The following is a 20,589-nucleotide window of genomic DNA, read 5'->3' as shown; positions in this document are numbered from 1 at the left end:
TTCAGGGATGCTGTCTGTCTGTCTGTCTGTCATAGGGGTCGTAGAGGTCACATCGTAGGCCAGGGTCAGAGGTCATAGAGAGGTTAAAGGTCACATGTCAGCGTCTCCATCGTAGGCCAGAGTCAGAGGGTCAGAGGGTTAGGGTCGTAGGGGTCGTAGGGTCCGGGTCATAGGGGTCAGAGGTCACATGTCAGCGTCTCCATCGTAGGCCAGGGTCAGAGGGTTAGGGTCGTAGGGGTCGTAGGGGACAGAGGGTCAGGGTCATAGGGGTCAGAGGTCACATGTCAGCGTCTCCATCGTAGGCCAGGGTCAGAGGCTTCAGGCGGTTGTTCATCTGTCGACGCTGAGGCTTCTTTGGCTTCTTACTGTTGGAGAGAGAGAGAGAGAGAGACCTTTACTTAGACTGGAGAGAGAGAGAGAGAGAGAGAGAGAGAGAGAGACCTTTACTTAGACTAGAGAGAGAGAGACCTTTACTTAGACTAGAGAGAGAGAGAGAGAGAGAGAGAGAGAGAGAGAGAGAGAGAGAGAGAGAGAGAGAGAGAGACCTTTACTTAGACTGGAGAGAGAGAGAGAGAGAGAGAGAGAGAGAGAGAGAGAGGCTTATGAATAATAATTATGAATAACATCAAAGAGGTGTGAGTGGATGTGGACAATGAGGAAGTAATGACTATGGGATGACACTAGAGGGCAGTGTTGGCCCAGAGGAGAATACTTCAAGATGAGCACAAGGGAATGGTAGAGAATGGCAATACAATAAAACTTATACAATATGTATAGAGAATGTTAATACAATATAACTTATACAATATGTATAGAGAATGTTAATACAATATAACTTATACAATATGTATAGAGAATGTTAATACAATATCACTGCGTGAAAAGAGAAGTTAACGGACAATTATGGTCACTGTTGTATCACTAGTGTAGAAACACAGGGAAGGTTGCTGTATATTAGATCAGTCGATGGGTGGACTAGTGAAGAAACACAGGGAAGGTTGCAGTATATTAGATCAGTCGATGGGTGGACTAGTGAAGAAACATAGGGAAGGTTGCTGTATATTAGATCAGTCGATGGGTGGACTAGTGAAGAAACACAGGGAAGGTTGCTGTATATTAGATCAGTCGATGGGTGGACTAGTGAAGAAACACAGGGAAGGTTGCCGTATATTAGATCAGTCGATGGGTGGACTAGTGAAACACAGGGAAGGTTGATGTATATTAGATCAGTCGATGGGTGGACTAGTGTAGAAACACAGGGAAGGTTGATGTATATTAGATCAGTCGATGGGTGGACTAGTGAAACACAGGGAAAGTTGATGTATATTAGATCAGTCGATGGGTGGACTAGTGTAGAAACACAGGGAAGGTTGTTGTATATTAGATCAGTCGATGGGTGGACTAGTGAAGAAACACAGGGAAGGTTGTTGTATATTAGATCAGTCGATGGGTGGACTAGTGAAGAAACACAGGGAAGGTTGTTGTATATTAGATCAGTCGATGGGTGGACTAGTGTAGAAACACAGGGAAGGTTGCCGTATATTAGATCAGTCGATGGGTGGACTAGTGTAGAAACACAGGGAAGGTTGCCGTATATTAGATCAGTCGATGGGTGGACTAGTGTAGAAACACAGGGAAGGTTGCCGTATATTAGATCAGTCGATGGGTGGACTAGTGAAGAAACACAGGGAAGGTTGCTGTATATTAGATCAGTCGATGGGTGGACTAGTAAAGAAACACAGGGAAGGTTGTTGTATATTAGATCAGTCGATGGGTGGACTAGTGTAGAAACACAGGGAAGGTTGCCGTATATTAGATCAGTCGATGGGTGGACTAGTGTAGAAACACAGGGAAGGTTGTTGTATATTAGATCAGTCGATGGGTGGACTAGTGTAGAAACATAGGGAAGGTTGCCGTATATTAGATCAGTCGATGGGTGGACTAGTGAAACACAGGGAAGGTTGCTGTATATTAGATCAGTCGATGGGTGGACTAGTGAAACACAGGGAAGGTTGCTGTATATTAGATCAGTCGATGGGTGGACTAGTGAAACACAGGGAAGGTTGCTGTATATTATGCCCATACATGGAGATGCTCGTACTGCACCAAGTACAGTAGCAACCCGTTGTAGTACAGTATAGTTGTCACAGTACACGGTACATATTATTCCTAATTTTGGAGACGTTTTCGTGACAACGTCTAATTTCGGTGGCGTTTCGTGACAACGTCCGTCCCTCGGCCAATCGCGACGCGGCGTCGACGGAACCTGTGACGTCGCCGCCGCCGCCGGGGCGTCGGCTTAAAGGAGAGCGAGCGACCCGGGAACGTCGCACTTTGCACGGAGTCTTCTCACGGTTCGTTCAACAGAGCATCGTTAAAGAGATCATCGTTAAGGCAAAGTTGCTGTATAGATTCATATCCCATCGAAGCAGGAAACAGGAAGCAGGAAGAAGAAGCATCATGGAGCTGAAGGCCAGTCTTCGCTGGGCCGCCGTCCTCCTGGTGGGCGTGGCCCTGTGCCTCGGCCTGGCCGCCGCGCCCCACGCCCCCCCGCCGCTCCCCGCCGACTACTTCCTGGCGGAGTCGTTCGGCCGCGGGACGCTGGACGGCTGGGTGACGTCCAGCGGGAAGAAGGCCGACGCCGGCATGGCCTCGGCCTACACCAGATACGACGGGCGGTGGGAGGTGGAGGAACTGGCGCTCGCCTCCTCCTCGTCCCCCGAGGGCCCGCTGCGCGGAGACAAGGGCCTGGTGCTCAAGTCCAAGGCGGCGCACGCCGCCATCTCCGCCAAGCTCCGCCGCCCGTTCCTCTTCGACGCCGAGCGTCCGCTCGTCGTTCAGTACGAGGTGAACTTCCAGCGCGGCGTGGACTGCGGCGGCGCCTACGTGAAGCTGCTGACCCACGACCCCGCCGACCCCGCCGGCCTGGACCTGGGCGGGTTCACGGACCGCACGCCGTACACGCTCATGTTCGGCCCCGACAGGTGCGGCGACGACTTCAAGCTTCACCTGATCGTCAAGCACCGGAACCCCGCCACGGGCCAGGTCGGGGAGCACCACGCCAAGAAGCCCGCCAAGCAGATCCGCTCCTACTTCACGGACAAGAAGACCCACCTGTACACGCTGGTCCTCCAGCCCGACAGCGGCTTCCAGATCCTGGTGGACGGCGAGCTGGTGAACTCCGGCAACCTGCTGAGCGACATGGTCCCCGCCGTCAACGGGCCGGCCGAGATCCCCGACCCCGAGGACTCCAAGCCCGCCGACTGGGACGACCGGCGCACGGTCCCCGACCCGGACGCCGTCCGACCCGAGGACTGGGACGAGGACCAGCCCCGGGAGGTCCCCGACGAGGACGCCGCCATGCCGGACGGCTGGCTGGAGGACGAGCCGGAGAGCGTGGAGGACCCGGACGCCGTCCGCCCCGAGGACTGGGACGAGGACATGGACGGGGAGTGGGAGGCGCCCGAGATCGGCAACCCCCGCTGCGGCGCCGAGGGCACGCCGGGCTGCGGGCCCTGGGCGCCGCCCGCCGTGCCCAACCCGCTCTTCAGGGGGAAGTGGAGGGCGCCCCGGATGGCCAACGCGGCGTACAGCGGCGAGTGGCGGCCGCGGAGCGTCCCCAACCCGGACCACGTGGAGGACCTCCGTCCGTTCGCCGGGCTCAGCCCGCTGGGCGCCGTGGGCCTGGAGCTGTGGTCCATGTCGGAGGACATCTTCTTCGACAACTTCCTGATCACCAGCGACCGCCAGGCCGCCGAGCGCTGGGCCGAGCAGGGCTGGCGGCCCAAGAAGGAGGCGGAGGACGCGGCGGCCGGCCGGGCCGCGGCAGAGGAGGCCGAGCGCGGCGACAAGGGGCGGGTCGGACACGCCGTGGAGTGGCTGTCGGCCAATCGCCTCTACGCCTCCGTGCTGCTCGCCGCCGCGCTGCTGCCGCTCGCCGTGCGTCTCTACGCCAGCAGGAAGGGGGTCCCCGCGGCGGGCGCCACGGGCACCAAGACCCACTACAAGAAGACGGACGAGCCTCAGCCGGACGTGAAGGACGACGAGGAAGAGGAGGATGAGGAGGAGGAGGAGGAGGAGGAAGACAAGAAGAAGAAGGAGGAGGTGGAGAAGGAGAGGGACGCTGTGAAGTATCAGCAGACGTACAAGTGAAGAACCGTCTCTCTGAAAGGACATTCCTTCAACGTGAAGAACCGTCTCTCTGAAAGGACATTCCTTCAACATGAAGAACCGTCTCTCTGAAAGGACATTCCTTCAACATGAAGAACCGTCTCTCTCTGAAAGGACATTCCTTCAACATGAAGAACCGTCTCTCTCTGAAAGGACATTCCTTCAACGCAGTGGTTTGAACAAACCTTTGCACATCGAGGCTCACTATTCATTCGCCATTTGAGGCCACAGAACATCATTTGATAGAGATTTAGCCTCTCAGGCACCCAAGGACTTGCAGAATATCGTGTTGTCGTTGGATGAGATGACAATTATTCTACATTCTCTAAATGTGTGTAGACTCATTTAAATTGACTAATACCGGTTTCATCTCACGCTCTCGAGAGTAAAATATCTATCCATTTGGTTGCCAACTATTCCATTATTTTGCCGCATTTGGGACACTAGAAATTGGAGATGAGCGAAAAGAAAAGAAAAGAAAAGAAAAAAGAAAGAAAATCATGAAAATAATATATATATAAAAAAAGTTCCAATTTCAATTTGAACTTAATTATTTTCTACCTCGTGCACGTTTTGGTCAAAACGTATATTTTGTTTCAGTATTTTTTTTTTTTATTCAACTGGAAACCTGGAAAGCCACCATATCCTTCAGGACAATAAAGATTATTATTATTATTATTATTATTATTATTATTATTATTATTAATATCCAGTCTACAGCCAGAGCTGTCGTTGCTAAAGGAAATGTTTATCATCAACACCTCCATCATGACAGACCATGCAGGGAACCAGAGATATTAAAAGAATAGATGTCTCATTCGCCGCTGCAGTTGGTTTGGAGCGACCTCATTGGCCGCCGCAGGTGGTTTGGAGCGACCTCATTGGCCGCCGCAGTTGGTTGGAACGGTGTGTGTTGAAGGAGGGGCGGGAGAGGAAGTACGGCGGAAGAGTGGAAGGCACGTTATCAGTCTGTAGTTACTGACCATCTGAGGTGAACACCATCAGTCTGTAGTTACTGACCATCTGAGGTGAACAACATCAGTCTGTAGTTACTGACCATCTGAGGTGAACACCATCAGTCTGTAGTTACTGACCATCTGAGGTGAACACCATCAGTCTGTAGTTACTGACCATCTGAGGTGAACACCATCAGTCTGTAGTTACTGACCATCTGAGGTGAACAACATCAGTCTGTAGTTACTGACCATCTGAGGTGAACACCATCAGTCTGTAGTTACTGACCATCTGAGGTGAACACCATCAGTCTGTAGTTACTGACCATCTGAGGTGAACACCATCAGTCTGTAGTTACTGACCATCTGAGGTGAACACCATCAGTCTGTAGTTACTGACCATCTGAGGTGAACACCATCAGTCTGTAGTTACTGACCATCTCAGGTGAACAACATCAGTCTGTAGTTACTGACCATCTGAGGTGAACAACATCAGTCTGTAGTTACTGACCATCTCAGGTGAACAACATCAGTCTGTAGTTACTGACCATCTCAGGTGAACAACATCAGTCTGTAGTTACTGACCATCTGAGGTGAACAACATCAGTCTGTAGTTACTGACCATCTCAGGTGAACAACATCAGTCTGTAGTTACTGACCATCTCAGGTGAACAACATCAGTCTGTAGTTACTGACCATCTGAGGTGAACAACATCAGTCTGTAGTTACTGACCATCTGAGGTGAACAACATCAGTCTGTAGTTACTGACCATCTGAGGTGAACACCATCAGTCTGTAGTTACTGACCATCTGAGGTGAACAACATCAGTCTGTAGTTACTGACCATCTGAGGTGAACACCATCAGTCTGTAGTTTCTGACCATCTGAGGTGAACAACATCAGTCTGTAGTTACTGACCATCTGAGGTGAACAACATCAGTCTGTAGTTACTGACCATCTGAGGTGAACAACATCAGTCTGTAGTTACTGACCATCTGAGGTGAACAACATCAGTCTGTAGTTACTGACCATCTGAGGTGAACAACATCAGGCTGTAGTTACTGACCATATGAGGTGAACAACATCAGTCTGTAGTTACTGACCATCTGAGGTGAACAACATCAGTCTGTAGTTACTGACCATCTCAGGTGAACAACATCAGTCTGTAGTTACTGACCATCTCAGGTGAACAACATCAGTCTGTAGTTACTGACCATCTGAGGTGAACAACATCAGTCTGTAGTTACTGACCATCTGAGGTGAACAACATCAGTCTGTAGTTACTGACCATCTCAGGTGAACAACATCAGTCTGTAGTTACTGACCATATGAGGTGAACAACATCAGTCTGTAGTTACTGACCATCTGAGGTGAACAACATCAGTCTGTAGTTACTGACCATCTCAGGTGAACAACATCAGTCTGTAGTTACTGACCATCTGAGGTGAACAACATCAGTCTGTAGTTACTGACCATCTGAGGTGAACAACATCAGTCTGTAGTTACTGACCATCTCAGGTGAACAACATCAGTCTGTAGTTACTGACCATATGAGGTGAACAACATCAGTCTGTAGTTACTGACCATCTGAGGTGAACAACATCAGTCTGTAGTTACTGACCATCTGAGGTGAACAACATCAGTCTGTAGTTACTGACCATCTGAGGTGAACAACATCAGTCTGTAGTTACTGACCATCTCAGGTGAACAACATCAGTCTGTAGTTACTGACCATCTGAGGTGAACAACATCAGTCTGTAGTTACTGACCATCTCAGGTGAACAACATCAGTCTGTAGTTACTGACCATCTCAGGTGAACAACATCAGTCTGTAGTTACTGACCATCCGAGGTGAACAACATCAGTCTGTAGTTACTGACCATCTCAGGTGAACAACATCAGTCTGTAGTTACTGACCATCTGAGGTGAACAACATCAGTCTGTAGTTACTGACCATCTGAGGTGAACAACATCAGTCTGTAGTTACTGACCATCTCAGGTGAACAACATCAGTCTGTAGTTACTGACCATATGAGGTGAACAACATCAGTCTGTAGTTACTGACCATCTGAGGTGAACAACATCAGTCTGTAGTTACTGACCATCTGAGGTGAACAACATCAGTCTGTAGTTACTGACCATCCGAGGTGAACAACATCAGTCTGTAGTTACTGACCATCTGAGGTGAACACCATCAGTCTGTAGTTACTGACCATCTGAGGTGAACAACATCAGTCTGTAGTTACTGACCATCTCAGGTGAACAACATCAGTCTGTAGTTACTGACCATCTGAGGTGAACAACATCAGTCTGTAGTTACTGACCATATGAGGTGAACAACATCAGTCTGTAGTTACTGACCATCTGAGGTGAACAACATCCGTCTGTAGTTACTGACCATCTCAGGTGAACAACATCAGTCTGTAGTTACTGACCATCTGAGGTGAACAACATCAGTCTGTAGTTACTGACCATCTGAGGTGAACAACATCCGTCTGTAGTTACTGACCATCTCAGGTGAACAACATCAGTCTGTAGTTACTGACCATATGAGGTGAACAACATCAGTCTGTAGTTACTGACCATCTGAGGTGAACAACATCAGTCTGTAGTTACTGACCATCTGAGGTGAACAACATCAGTCTGTAGTTACTGACCATCTGAGGTGAACACCATCAGTCTGTAGTTACTGACCATCTGAGGTGAACAGGAAGGAGGTCTGTCCCTGGACTCTCAAGGGGTTCTAGAAGGTCCTGACAGTGTACAAACGTATAACCAAATGGACCCCAACAGAACCATCTGTACACCGTCGGATCCCCGTCTAAATCCCTGTATTTTTTTTTTGTTTCCTTTGGGTAACTGTTGGCAAACGACCCAAAAACGCCACGCCCCTCTGGAGTTTGTGTCCTTGAGCAAGGCACCTTCAACACCAACAACGTGAAATGAGTAACCAGTTACTTTTGTCGGGGAGTAATGAGTAAAGTAATACTATTATTGTCTAAATGAATGAGCAACGAGTAACGAGTAATAATATAACAATAGTAACGAGCATTACTTCCTGAAGCATAGACACAAATACTTTTTTTCTTTTATTTTTTTCGCGCAGGGTCTTGACAATTCCCTTTTTTCCCTTCTTTAAAAAAAAATTTTATTGCACCACTCACTTCACACCCCTATTCTGGATTAAATATAAATCTACAAGGGAGGCTTTAATCCGTAAACCCCAGAAATCCCGGGTTTGTGACAAACTGCAGGTGCAAAACGCAAAGCCAGACCAGACAGAGCAGCAGTCTACTCAGTGGGGTGGGCGGAGGCTATGGTCTGGGATACAGACTGCTATAGTCTATGGTCTGGGATCCAGACTACTACTAGTCTGTGGTCTGGAATCCAGACAACTAGTCTGTGGTCTGGAATCCAGACTGCTATAGTCTATGGTCTATGATCAGAGGAGTTCTAATAACTATAAATACAATTCTGAAGGCCACCTAGTGGCCTTATAAGGTAGTGCAGCACTCACCTCCCCCAGGCACCGTAGTCCTGCATGGAGCGGACAACCAGGTGGTGTTCATCATGTCTGGGACTGTTGTATGACATGTACACATCATGTACAACACGTGATACACTAGAGTCATGTCCAGGAGGTGGCCGGGGCGGGGGGGGGGCGGGGGGGGATTGGCTCCTCCCCCTCAGGGACACACAGCTTGCGAACAGTTTGTTTCCAAGACCTTTAGCCTCCCGGGAGGGCTACAGTTAGCTCGTTAGCATAGGCTCCAGCTAGGTAATAAAGGTTTAGCTACAGTTAGCCTGTTAGCACAGCCTCCAGCTATGTAATGAAGGGCTACAGTTAGCCTTTTAGCACAGCCTCCAGCTACATAATGAAGGGGTACAGTTAGCCTGTTAGCATAGCCTCCAGCTACGTAATGAAGGTTTAGCTAGAGTTAGCCTGTTAGCACAGCCTCCAGCTACATAATGAAGGGCTACAGTTAGCCTGTTAGCACAGCCTCCAGCTACATAATGAAGGGGTACAGTTAGCCTGTTAGCATAGCCTCCAGCTACGTAATAAAGGTTTAGCTACAGTTAGCCTGTTAGCACAGCCTCCAGCTACATAATGAAGGGCTACAGTTAGCCTGTTAGCATAGCCTCCAGCTACGTAATGAAGGGCTACAGTTAGCCTGTTAGCACAGCCTCCAGCTACGTAATGAAGGGCTACAGTTAGCCTGTTAGCATAGCCTCCAGCTACGTAATGAAGGTTTAGCTACAGTTAGCCTGTTAGCACAGCATCCCCTCCAGCTACATAATGAAGGTTTCGTAGCGCAGTGGGGGGGGCAGTGGCGGCGGAAGGTCGCACGCGATTGGCGGTGACGGGAGGGGTGTGGCCTGCTGCTGCGATGACGGAAACGGAGGCGGGGACGGAAGAAGAAGACAAGGACGATGACGATGTCGTTCCTGAGGAAGTGGCGACGCTAACGGAGGTGAAGGTAGTGGGGGTAACTTATGTTGTGACGGAGTTGACAGAGGTGAAGGTAGAGGGTGTAGTTGGTGTAACGGTGGTGAAGGTAACAGGGGTAGTTGGTGTTGTGACGGAGGTGAAGGTAGATTGTGTAGCGGATGTTGTGACAGAGGTGAAGGTAGATTGTGTAGCTGATGTAACGAATACGGGGCTGTGAAATGATCCGTCAGTGAGGGAGGAGATGGGAGGTCCTCTGGGGGAGATGGGAGGTCCTCTGGAGGAGATGGGAGGTCCTCTAGGTCCTCTGGAGGAGATGGGAGGTCCTCTGGTTCCTCTGGAGGAGATGGGAGGTCCTCTGGAGGAGATGGGAGGTCCTCTGTGTCTTCTGGAGGAGATGGGAGGTCCTCTGGGCCTTCTGGAGGAGATGGGAGGTCCTCTGGTTCCTCTGGAGGAGATGGAGATGGGAGGTCCTCTGGGCCTTCTGGAGGAGATGGGAGGTCCTCTGTGTCTTCTGGAGGAGATGGGAGGTCCTCTGGTTCCTCTGGAGGAGATGGGAGGTCCTCTGGTTCCTCTGGAGGAGATGGGAGGTCCTCTGGAGGAGATGGGAGGTCCTCTGGTTCCTCTGGAGGAGATGGGAGGTCCTCTGGAGGAGATGGGAGGTCCTCTGGTTCCTCTGGAGGAGATGGGAGGTCCTCTGGTTCCTCTGGAGGAGATGGGAGGTCCTCTGTGTCTTCTGGAGGAGATGGGAGGTCCTCTGGGCCTTCTGGAGGAGATGGGAGGTCCTCTGGAGGAGATGGGAGGTCCTCTAGGTCCTCTGGAGGAGATGGGAGGTCCTCTGGAGGAGATGGGAGGTCCTCTAGGTCCTCTGGAGGAGATGGGAGGTCCTCTGGTTCCTCTGGAGAAGATGGGAGGTCCTCTAGGTCTTCTGGAGGAGATGGGAGGTCCTCTAGGTCCTCTGGAGGAGATGGGAGGTCCTCTGGTTCCTCTGGAGGAGATGGGAGGTCCTCTAGGTCCTCTGGAGGAGATGGGAGGTCCTCTGGATGTTGTGGTTGGTGTGGTTGGTGGTGATGGAGTGGAAGCTCTTGATGTTGTGCTTGTTCTTGTATCTCTTCCCGTTTTACAAGCAGCTTTGGTTCTTGTTCTTGTTGTCGTTGTTCTTCTTCTGGTGGTATCAGTAGTTTTCGGGGTATGTCTTCTTCTGTTGTTGTGTTGTGTTGCTGCTGCCACAGCGCCACCTGCTGACAGTCGCCACAGGTGTAGGACGACACGGTGTGGTCGCCGTGACGACGCTCCGTCCAATAGACATCCTCACTGCAGGAGGGGGAGGAGCTTGGACCGCACGACAAACTACCACGTGACCTAATGGACACGCCCACCGGTACGCAAGGGGGGAGGAGAGAGGAGGCAAGGAGGGAGGAGGAGAGGAGAGGAGGCAAGGAGGGAGGAGGCAAGGAGGGAGGAGGAGAGGAGAGGAGGCAAGGAGGGAGGAGGCAAGGAGGGAGGAGAGAGGAGGCAAGGACAGGGGGAAGAAAAGACAATGAAGATGCAAGTGATGAGAGAACTCAAAATGGAAATAAAAATGAATGGATGGATGGATGGATGGATGTAGAAAAAGAGGGGACATAACTGATGTGACTGGAGAGAGAGAGAGAGAGAGATAAGAGAGAGATAGGCAGAGAGGTGTGAGACAGGTCAGAGGGGTGTGAGACAGGCAGAGGGGTGTGAGACGGGTCTTACCATGCTAGGTAGGTCATTGAAACGATGAAGACGAGCAGGACGAAGGCTCCGGCTGCTACACCGTAGACCCACGTCTTCAACTTACCATCTGGAGGAGAGGAGAGGGGAGGGGAGTAATGCATTTAGAGAGGAGAGGGAGAGGGAGAGGGAGAGAATGAGAGAGAGAGCATTGGTTACAGTTACACAACCACAATAATAAGTGGCTCAGCTGTGTGCATTTCCCTCTCTGCCCTGAAGAGGGCAGCATCGCACCACCATGCTCGGCACTGTGGAATCCCCCAAAACAATGACGTCATCATGGATTCTGAGGAGGTTCCTACATTTACTGGGTTGTGTTTGTAAGTCAGTCCTCCTTGTGAGGTCTGCGGATCCCCAGGGGTCCTTGGGGGGGGTCTACGGGGATCCCCAGGGTTCCTTGAGGGGGGTCCGGGGACTATCCGTGGTGCTGAAGTGTGTAACAGTGTAGGAGCTATCCATGGTGCTGAAGTGTGTAACAGCGTAGGAGCTATCCATGGTGCTGAAGTGTGTAACAGTGTAGGAGCTATCCATGGTGTTGAAGTGTGTAACAGTGTAGGAGCTATCCATGGTGCTGAAGTGTGTAACATTGTATGAGCTATCCATGGTGCTGAAGTGTGTAACAGTGAAGGAGCTATCCATGGTGCTGAAGTGTGTAACAGTGTAGGAGCTATCCATGGTGCTGAAGTGTGTAACAGTGTAGGAGCTATCCATGGTACTGAAGTGTGTAACAGTGTAGGAGCTATCCATGGTGCTGAAGTGTGTAACACTGTGTAGGAGCTATCCATGGTGATGACGTGTGTAACAGTGAAGGAGCTATCCATGGTGCTGAAGTGAGTAACAGTGTAGGAGCTATCCATGGTGCTGAAGTGTGTAACACTGTGTAGGAGCTATCCATGGTGCTGAAGTGTGTAACAGTGTAGGAGCTATCCATGGTGCTGAAGTGTGTAACAGTGTAGGAGCTATCCATGGTGCTGAAGTGTGTAACAGTGTAGGAGCTATCCATGGTGCTGAAGTGTGTAACAGTGTAGGAGCTATCCATGGTGCTGAAGTGTGTAACAGTGAAGGAGCTATCCATGGTGCTGAAGTGTGTAACAGTGTAGGAGCTATCCATGGTGCTGAAGTGTGTAACAGTGTAGGAGCTATCCATGGTGCAGGTGATGATAATCCTCCCTACTATAGAGCGTGCTGACCATATAAGGAGTTCCTCCCTGTCCCCAGTTAACCCCTGGGGGTCAAATAAATCGCTTTTGGCTTGGTGTGTGTGTGAACTGGTGTGTGCGCTATTGGCATGTCGCGTGTCCATAAGACGTGCGTGCATGTGCACATCTTGTAACCGGGGCGGACCGTTCTTTTTCTCCAAATCACCCAAAATCACTGAATGCTCCTTTAACTTTGATTTTAAAATACACATTGGGGGTCCCACACAGGCACCCAGTGGGTGTTCGGGGGCCTCCTCACCTGGGCTGAAGGGCTGCAGGAACCAGGTGCGACCCCCCGCCCTGCCGGGGGCGCCAGAGGCCGGCTGCGTGGGGTTGAAGCCGCCCCGGATGGTCTTGACGTCGGCGCGGCTGCTGTCTCCTCCCGACCCCGGTGCTGGGATCTCCAGCACCGGGATCACCGTGCACTGGTCCAACACGCCGTCAGAGGTCATGACCTCCGTGTAGCCGTCCTCACAGCCGCACACGCCGCTCTGGGAGACACGACAAAACCAATCACGTTACAGCAGCAGGAAGGGACGTCATCAACACGCCGCTCACTCTGAGAGACGGAACGGATCAACTGTAAATGTAGTCGTCACGCACGCACGCACGCACACACGCACGCACGCACGCACGCACGCACGCACGCACGCACGCACGCACGCACGCACGCACGCACGCAAACAGGCTGTCTCTCTCTCTCTCTCGCCCGCAGGCTCTCTACAGGGGGTCTCCTATTGGCTGACACCCCCCACTCCCCCAGGATAATAGCTCCCAGAAAAAAAGTACCCACAATGCATCCTGTGGAGAGCGGGGGGGGGGGATTTACATAATGATGATCCAGATGTGGTAGAACAAAAGGAAGACAGGCCATTGGATGTCACAGTTTAGGCCACGCCACCTATGAGACACAGACTGGTTTCTGAACCGCCCACAGCCCTCCTATGAGACACAGACTGGTTTCTGAACCGCCCACAGCCCTCCTATGAGACACAGACTGGTTTCTGAACCGCCCACAGCCCTCCTATGAGACACAGACTGGTTTCTGAACCGCCCACAGCCCTCCTATGAGACACAGACTGGTTTCTGAACCGCCCACAGCCCTCCTATGAGACACAGACTGGTTTCTGAACCGCCCACAGCCCTCCTATGAGACACAGACTGGTTTCTGAACAGCCCACAGCCCTCCTATGAGACACAGACTGGTTTCTGAACCGCCCACAGCCCTCCTATGAGACACAGACTGGTTTCTGAACTGCCCACAGCCCTCCTATGAGACACAGACTGGTTTCTGAACAGCCCACAGCCCTCCTATGAGACACAGACTGGTTTCTGAACCGCCCACAGCCCTCCTATGAGACACAGACTGGTTTCTGAACTGCCCACAGCCCTCCTATGAGACACAGACTGGTTTCTGAACTGCCCACAGCCCTCCTATGAGACACAGACTGAGTTGGTAAAAACTATGGTATTTTATCATGAACATTAGTGAGGACCAATTATATGAAGATAGGTTGAAAAAGTGCTTTAGTCCTTTGACTAGTTCTACTTAACTTAACACAATAATTATCCTTAAAAGTATAACATTTTAGTAGTATTTCCACCATGAGCGCACATGCACACACACACACACACACACACACACACACACACACACACACAAACACACACACACACACACAGACTGAAGCACAGCATCAGTGAGTTCAGAAACACCAGCTGCAATAAATCACCACAACACATCCCCCCTCCCCCCCACCTCCTCCCCTGACTGCACGGTTGTCATGGTTACCAGTGTAAGGTTTTCTCTTTTTATAGATCAGCATTTCTAAACACTGGATGGCTTCAGTGGAGCTTTTTAGAGGGCCGCTAGTCCGTACTATGGTAGGGGAAATAGCCAATATTGCGCTTTTGCACAAAATGACACCTTGGTGGGGACGTAACGACTACAAATAACACCTGGACCTCTTTGGTGGGGACGTAACGACTACAAATAACACCTGGACCTCTTTGGTGGGGACGTAACGACTACAAATAACACCTGGACCTCTTTGGTGGGGACGTAACAACTACAAATAACACCTGGACCTCTTTGGTGGGGATGTAACAACTACAAATAACACCTGGACCTCTTTGGTGGGGACGTAACAACTACAAACTGAATACTGTTACAACATCTTGTCAGTATAACCAAAGACAAATTCGACCCCAGTCAGTTTGCCTACAAAAAGGGTTGCGGTACAGAGGATGCGGTTGTCACACTGGTCCACTTAATTACAAAACACCTAGATAAGTCAAATAAGAATCATGCGAGAGTGCTATTCTTAGACTTTTCTTCAGCTTTCAACACAATACAGTCTGATATACTAGTGTCAAAAATGGTACAGTTGGAACTGAATCCACACTTAATCCACTGGTATGCTTCTTTTCTTACTAACAGAGTACAGAAGGTGAAAGTGAACACAGCCCTCTCATCAGCATTAACTACTAATGTTGGTGCTCCCCAGGGTTGTGTGAGCTCAGCTGTACTTTTCACCCTCTATACTGACAGCTGCCGTATTGAGAAATGCCTGTCTGAATGTCGCACTGACACACCAGACCAATACATTCTAAAATACTCAGATGATACAGTTTTGATCTCTCTCCTAGATAGTTCCAGTGATCCTGGACTGCACCAACACAGAGTAAATAAGGTGGTTGAATGGAGTGATAACAACGCTCTCATCATTAACACAAAAAAGACAGAAGAGATTGTTTTTGGTACACCACCAGAGATACACAGATCCCCCATTACTATTCATGGGGAACCGACAGTGTTGGGGAAGTTACTTTGAAAGCGTAGCTTGTAAAGCTACAAGTAGCTCACCATGGCAGTAGCTTGATCAAGCTACATAGCTACCCCTGGAGAAATGTAGCTTGTAAAGCTACAGCTACATAGGAAAAGTAGCTCAGCTACTTTTTATTTTTCAGCGTTAAATTGAGAATGTACATGCGGGAGACCCCTCCTCCCCTCTGGGAGACCCCTGCTCCCCTCTGGGAGACCCCTGCTCCCCTCTGGGAGACTCCTCCCACCCTGCTCCCCTCTGGGAGACCCCTCCTCCCCCTGCTCCCCTCTGGGAGACCCCTCCCACCCTGCTCGCCTCTGGGAGACCCCTCCTCCCCTCTGTGAGACCCCTCCTCCCACCCTGCTCCCATCTGGGAGACCCCTCCCACCCTGCTCCCCTCTGGGAGACCCCTCCCACCCTGCTCCCCTCTGGGAGACCCCTCCTCCCACCCTGCTCCTTTCTGGGAGACCCCTCCTCCCCTCTGGGAGACCCCTGCTCCCCTCTGGGAGACCCCTCCTCCCCTCTGGGAGACCCAAAATTGTAGCTTGTAACTTGAGTAGCTAAGCTACAAAAAATGACCCAAAAAGTAGCTGAGCTACTTGACGAGGTACACAAATATGAATGTAGCTAAAATACTACAAGCTACAGCAAAATGTAGCTAAGCTACGTAGCTCAGCTACATGTAGCTTAATACTCCCCAACACTGGGAACCGATCAACCAGGTATGTTCGTACAAATACCTAGGAGTAGTAATAGACCATCTTTTGTCATGGAAAGATCAGATTGATTCAGTGTGTAAGAAAACAAAGCAAAGAATCTACTTCCTTCGCCGTCTAAGATCCTTCGGTGCTAGTAGACGGATTCTCCTTTTGTTTTTCACTTCTGTTATTATGAGTGTTCTTCAGTACTGTAGTACCACCTTGTATGGATGTCTGTCTGCAGCCCTAAAGTCACAACTGCTGCAACAACTGAACATTTGTGACAGGTGCCAGCTGAAAGTGCCTCAACTCGCCAGAATGAAATGGTCTAAAATGGTCAAAATAAAATCGTTTTTTTTTTTTATGTGATTTTCTTTTTTTTCCATATTAAGACAGTTTGAATGTTGAAGAAGGTTTTTATTCCAACAGATTGTTCATTTGGGCAAATTAAACGTATACATTTATATGTCAAAGTAGGCTTGTTTTTTAACAATGTTTTGGGGCCGGAGAAGCGCAGTTCTGAGATTTGCATGTTGTTTTCGATTGGTCCTGAGATCTCTTTGTTCTGAGGTTTCACGCTCTGGTCACCGCCCATTAGCGTGCTTGTGTGTTTATAAACACAGAATTATTCTACATGGCTATAGTATGGAGGAGCTTTTGGGTTATACTTTACAGGAAAATAAACAAAACCACGTAGCTACACGCTCAAATACGCTTCCCAGCCTGGAGAATAGACTTCCACCATCACACAACAACAGGCTAAAAGCTAGCTAGCCTAGTTAGCTAGCTGTCTGTGTGTCGTGTGTTAACAGAGGGACATTGTCTTAAATGCTGAGGACGTTGTCATAAGCATCTAAACACATGTTTTCACTCCTAAAATGTATAAAACTAATAATACACGTTGCCCGTTAGTGCTATATTGCTTCATAGCCATGGTGGTCCCATGGAAGAGTATTTTGCTGCTTATTCTTGTTCTTTTCCTCCAGCCGCAAAGAGCCAAAATAACTCGTCTTTTCTTTAAATCATAACTCACTCATTTTTTGCTCATTTAAAAAAATTCAAAATACTATATAAACTACGAAATTCGGGCTTTCATTTTGTATATAGATCGTTTGTGTAGGCCGTCTCTACGAAACGGTATCAAGTGAAAAGGAAATGTCGGAAAATCGTTTTGTGTAAAAGATCGTCAAATATATGGCCGTTAGTACTGTTAATTCAACATCCGGTGAGGGGAGGATACGGATTGTGTATGGAAATCAGCGCATACAGTGGGTGGGCTTTAGACCGGATGTAAGCCACATCCACTAAATGTACACTAAATAGAAATAGAAACTGCATTTAGTGTAGCCTACTGCAGCTATTTACAACCAGGTAGTGTATAAGTGAAATTGAACACTTAAATTAGTATTTAATACTTGAATACTTATAGTTAGTATTTAATACTTAGTACTTTCAAAAGGGTTTATTGGGGCACCTTACAAATTGCATTGTTTGTTTAAACATGTCAGTGTTTCAATATTGCACTGTTGACAGCTAAAACGTTCTAAGGTGGTCATTGTGGGTGGAGTTAAGTACCTATTGTCCCTCCCATTGTCACACCCACTTCTATCCAGCTCTAAGGTGTTAAAAATGTTGTGAATATTGAAAGGGACTTTTCTCAGCTTTGGGTGAAAGGCTCCAATCATTTTAAAATGGTTATATCTCCTTCAATTATTGTCCAATTTCATTGAATGATACATCATACGAAATCTTACATTCTGTACTTTAATAATCTGTAATAATCTGTAATCTGTAAAAATCGAGTTGAGGCTCTTTTTGCTGGCACCTGTCACATTTGTTCAAAGATTGTTGGACAACAACTTCAGAAACTTTATACATCCACATATGATAACAGCATCCTAAGGTTAGCAAGGAATATCACCTCTAATACTAAGCATGTGTTGTATGGAGAATATAGGTTGCTACCTTCAGGAAGGAGATATGGTATACCAGAAAACAATAAGGTCAGACTAAAGAGGTCCTTTGTCCACCAGTCGACCTTGAGGCTTAATCAGGAGTTGTAGTAGCCACAGGATAATCTAAGCGGTGGATATTGCTCATGTCTTTATGTATGCAAATTGTCTTGTTCTTTGTGTTTGTATACCGGTATGTGTTTCTGCATACTTGGCTGCTGTGTCGCAAGACAAATTTCAGCGTGAACTGACAATAAAGTACTATATCATATCATATCATATCATATCAAATAAAGGTGAGAAAGCCTTCTAGAATGGAATTCTCCTTTAGCTGATCGTTACACTGGCGGTAAATGGAACCCCCCCATTGCCCCCCCCCCCCCCCCCCCCCCTTCCCTCACCTCGGTGCAGACGGAACGGGTCTTGTTGCACGGCGGGTCACATGACCTGTCCGACATCGGCCTGGTCGACTCCGGGCAACCGCCTGGCGGGAAGGAAAGGTCACGAAAGGTCAGCTCGGTTGATGGTGAGTGTGTGTGTGTGCATGCGTACATGTGCGTGATCCCCCTAGATCTCTGCCTCTCTCTCTCTCTCTCTCTCTCTCTCTCTCTCAATAGAAGAACAATAGACCATGAGTCACCTTCCTTTCTTCCTCCTTACACACACACACACACACACACTCACTCACTCACTCACTCACTCACTCACTCACTCACTCACTCACTCACTCACTCACTCACTCACTCACTCACTCACTCACTCACTCACTCACTCACTCACTCACTCACACACACACACACACACACACACACACAGTAGGAAGTAGGAAGGACGCCTCGAGGCGTTCTCTCACACACAGAAATAATGCATCTGTCTGCAAAAAGAAAAAAGAATAAAAACATTAAACCCTGGCAATCCATCAGAGCCGTGAATGAATATTCATGAGGTGGGGAGAGTCGCCGTACCGTAACCGCACGAGACGTTCGCTCGGCGAGGAAACTCGCGTTGTGGGACGAAAAACCCGCCGATCAAAGCCAGCGTTACGCGGGAAGAACGAAAGGAACGCCATCTGGACCGAGAACTCTTTCATTAGAGGCCGATTACGACACACTTAATTAGTGGAGCAGATTACTGAAACAATTTGGCACTCAAGTGCTTCAGAACTAATACTCTCTCAGAAAAGTACGTTGTCCAACCAAAACAAAATGGACACCATTTTTTCGAGGTGGTTTTAAACAGTGTTCGAGCTATATTGAGCTCTAAAATCCTATTTTGATGGCCTATACTTCAAAATATATGATCTTGAATAAATACTGTACCATAACCATACAGCTAATAAATACCGTACCAGAACATAGAGTATTAAAATAATACTATATATAATAAATAAAAGCAATAATAAAAGTATCAATAAGGGCCTTTCTCGGCCCCGCCCCTCTCCCATTGTTTATATTGGGTTTGGGATCCAAGATGGCCGCAGCACCAGGAGGGGGTGGGGCGGAGGTGAGCGGGCGGAGTCGACATATTATGACCTCACTGGGCTGCGTTCAAGACACCTGACTTGTGTCTGAACACAGCTTCGATGGATGTGTTCTGCCCCCCTCCCCCTAACCCGACTCTGCCAGCTGGGGGCGGTATTGGGTAACCATGTTCCCCAACACGGCATCCATCTGGGATCTCTCAGGGAGTTGAGCTCGTGGTTCGAACCAATCGGCGTGAGCTAAGGGCGGGACATGTGCGAAACCGGATGTGACGCTATACATAGACACGTCAATATGATTGGTTGTGTTTGCACGCCCACACGGTGATAGACAGACGGTCCCATCCAATCATCTACCAAGTATCTTGAAAAAAAAGCAACAGCCCTGTCATCGAATTTGCTCCCGAGATCCCCAGATCCCAATAAGCTGTGAAACAAATTTGTGTAGCAAGCTTCTTGGATCTGGCAGCATCAGGTTACCCTCCCCCCGAGCGCTCAACGTTAAAGCCCAGCTGTTGCATGGGGGGGTTTCCTCGTCATGAATCCACGGGTCCGCCTGCAGCCCTTCCTCTTACCACTAGGGGCCCAGTGCTTCAACGTTGGAGTGCCTCACTGGCCCCTTATTGGTCAAACCATACGGGCTTGCATTGGAGCGGCCGTTAAACACAGACAAAAGACAGGTGTCTTGAATGGGGGGGGAGGGGGGGGGGGGTTACCATACCTGTGACGTTGAGTCCGTCCGATCGCTGACAGAACACCAGGCGAGACGCAGCTCTCCACGACCCCGTCTTCCAGCTGTAGTCAAAACACTGGCCCTCTGGTGGACAGACATGGAAACACATGTTAACACTGGCCCTCTGGTGGAGAGACATGGAAACACATGGATGCATTATAGAGCGTCGCAGTCCTAACCTGACGCTGCCATTTCTCAGGGAGTTCAGCTAACACCAATCCGTTCCGTACCGAACCAATCAGCGTGAGCTAAGGGCGGGATATGTGCGAAACCGGATGTGAAGCTATATAGACACGTCGATATGATTGGTTGTGTTTGCACGCCCACACGGTGATAGACAGACGGTAACATCCAATCATCTACCGAGTATCTTG

At 49.2% G+C, this 20,589-nt stretch overlaps 2 protein-coding genes across 2 annotated transcripts in view; one reads left to right on the top strand and one right to left on the bottom strand.

Annotated features, from left to right (window-relative positions):
- Nucleotides 1-277: 277 nt before the first annotated feature.
- LOC308332469 (thrombospondin type-1 domain-containing protein 7A-like) overlaps nt 278-20,589 on the bottom strand; it is a gene marked incomplete at both ends in the record, with an annotated part of 118,552 nt that continues 98,240 nt past the window's right edge. The window contains 5 exon segments of the mRNA XM_080788375.1: nt 278-365; nt 11,311-11,398; nt 12,787-13,018; nt 18,404-18,486; nt 20,204-20,299. Of these exon segments, the coding sequence (XP_080644501.1) occupies nt 278-365; nt 11,311-11,398; nt 12,787-13,018; nt 18,404-18,486; nt 20,204-20,299 (587 nt within the window).
- Nucleotides 2,461-4,152, top strand: LOC308332470 (calnexin-like; the record flags this gene model as incomplete). Its single annotated transcript, XM_080788376.1, has 1 exon — nt 2,461-4,152. The coding sequence occupies one exon, from the start codon at nt 2,461-2,463 to the stop codon at nt 4,150-4,152; it is 1,692 nt and encodes a 563-aa protein (XP_080644502.1).

This window comes from Protomyctophum bolini (assembly GCF_963924005.1).
Source record: "Protomyctophum bolini genome assembly, chromosome: 17".
Classification (NCBI taxonomy): Eukaryota; Metazoa; Chordata; class Actinopteri; order Myctophiformes; family Myctophidae; genus Protomyctophum; species Protomyctophum bolini.
The sequence above is the reverse complement of the archived record's forward strand: the minus strand, read 5'-3'. Positions and strand labels throughout refer to the sequence as shown.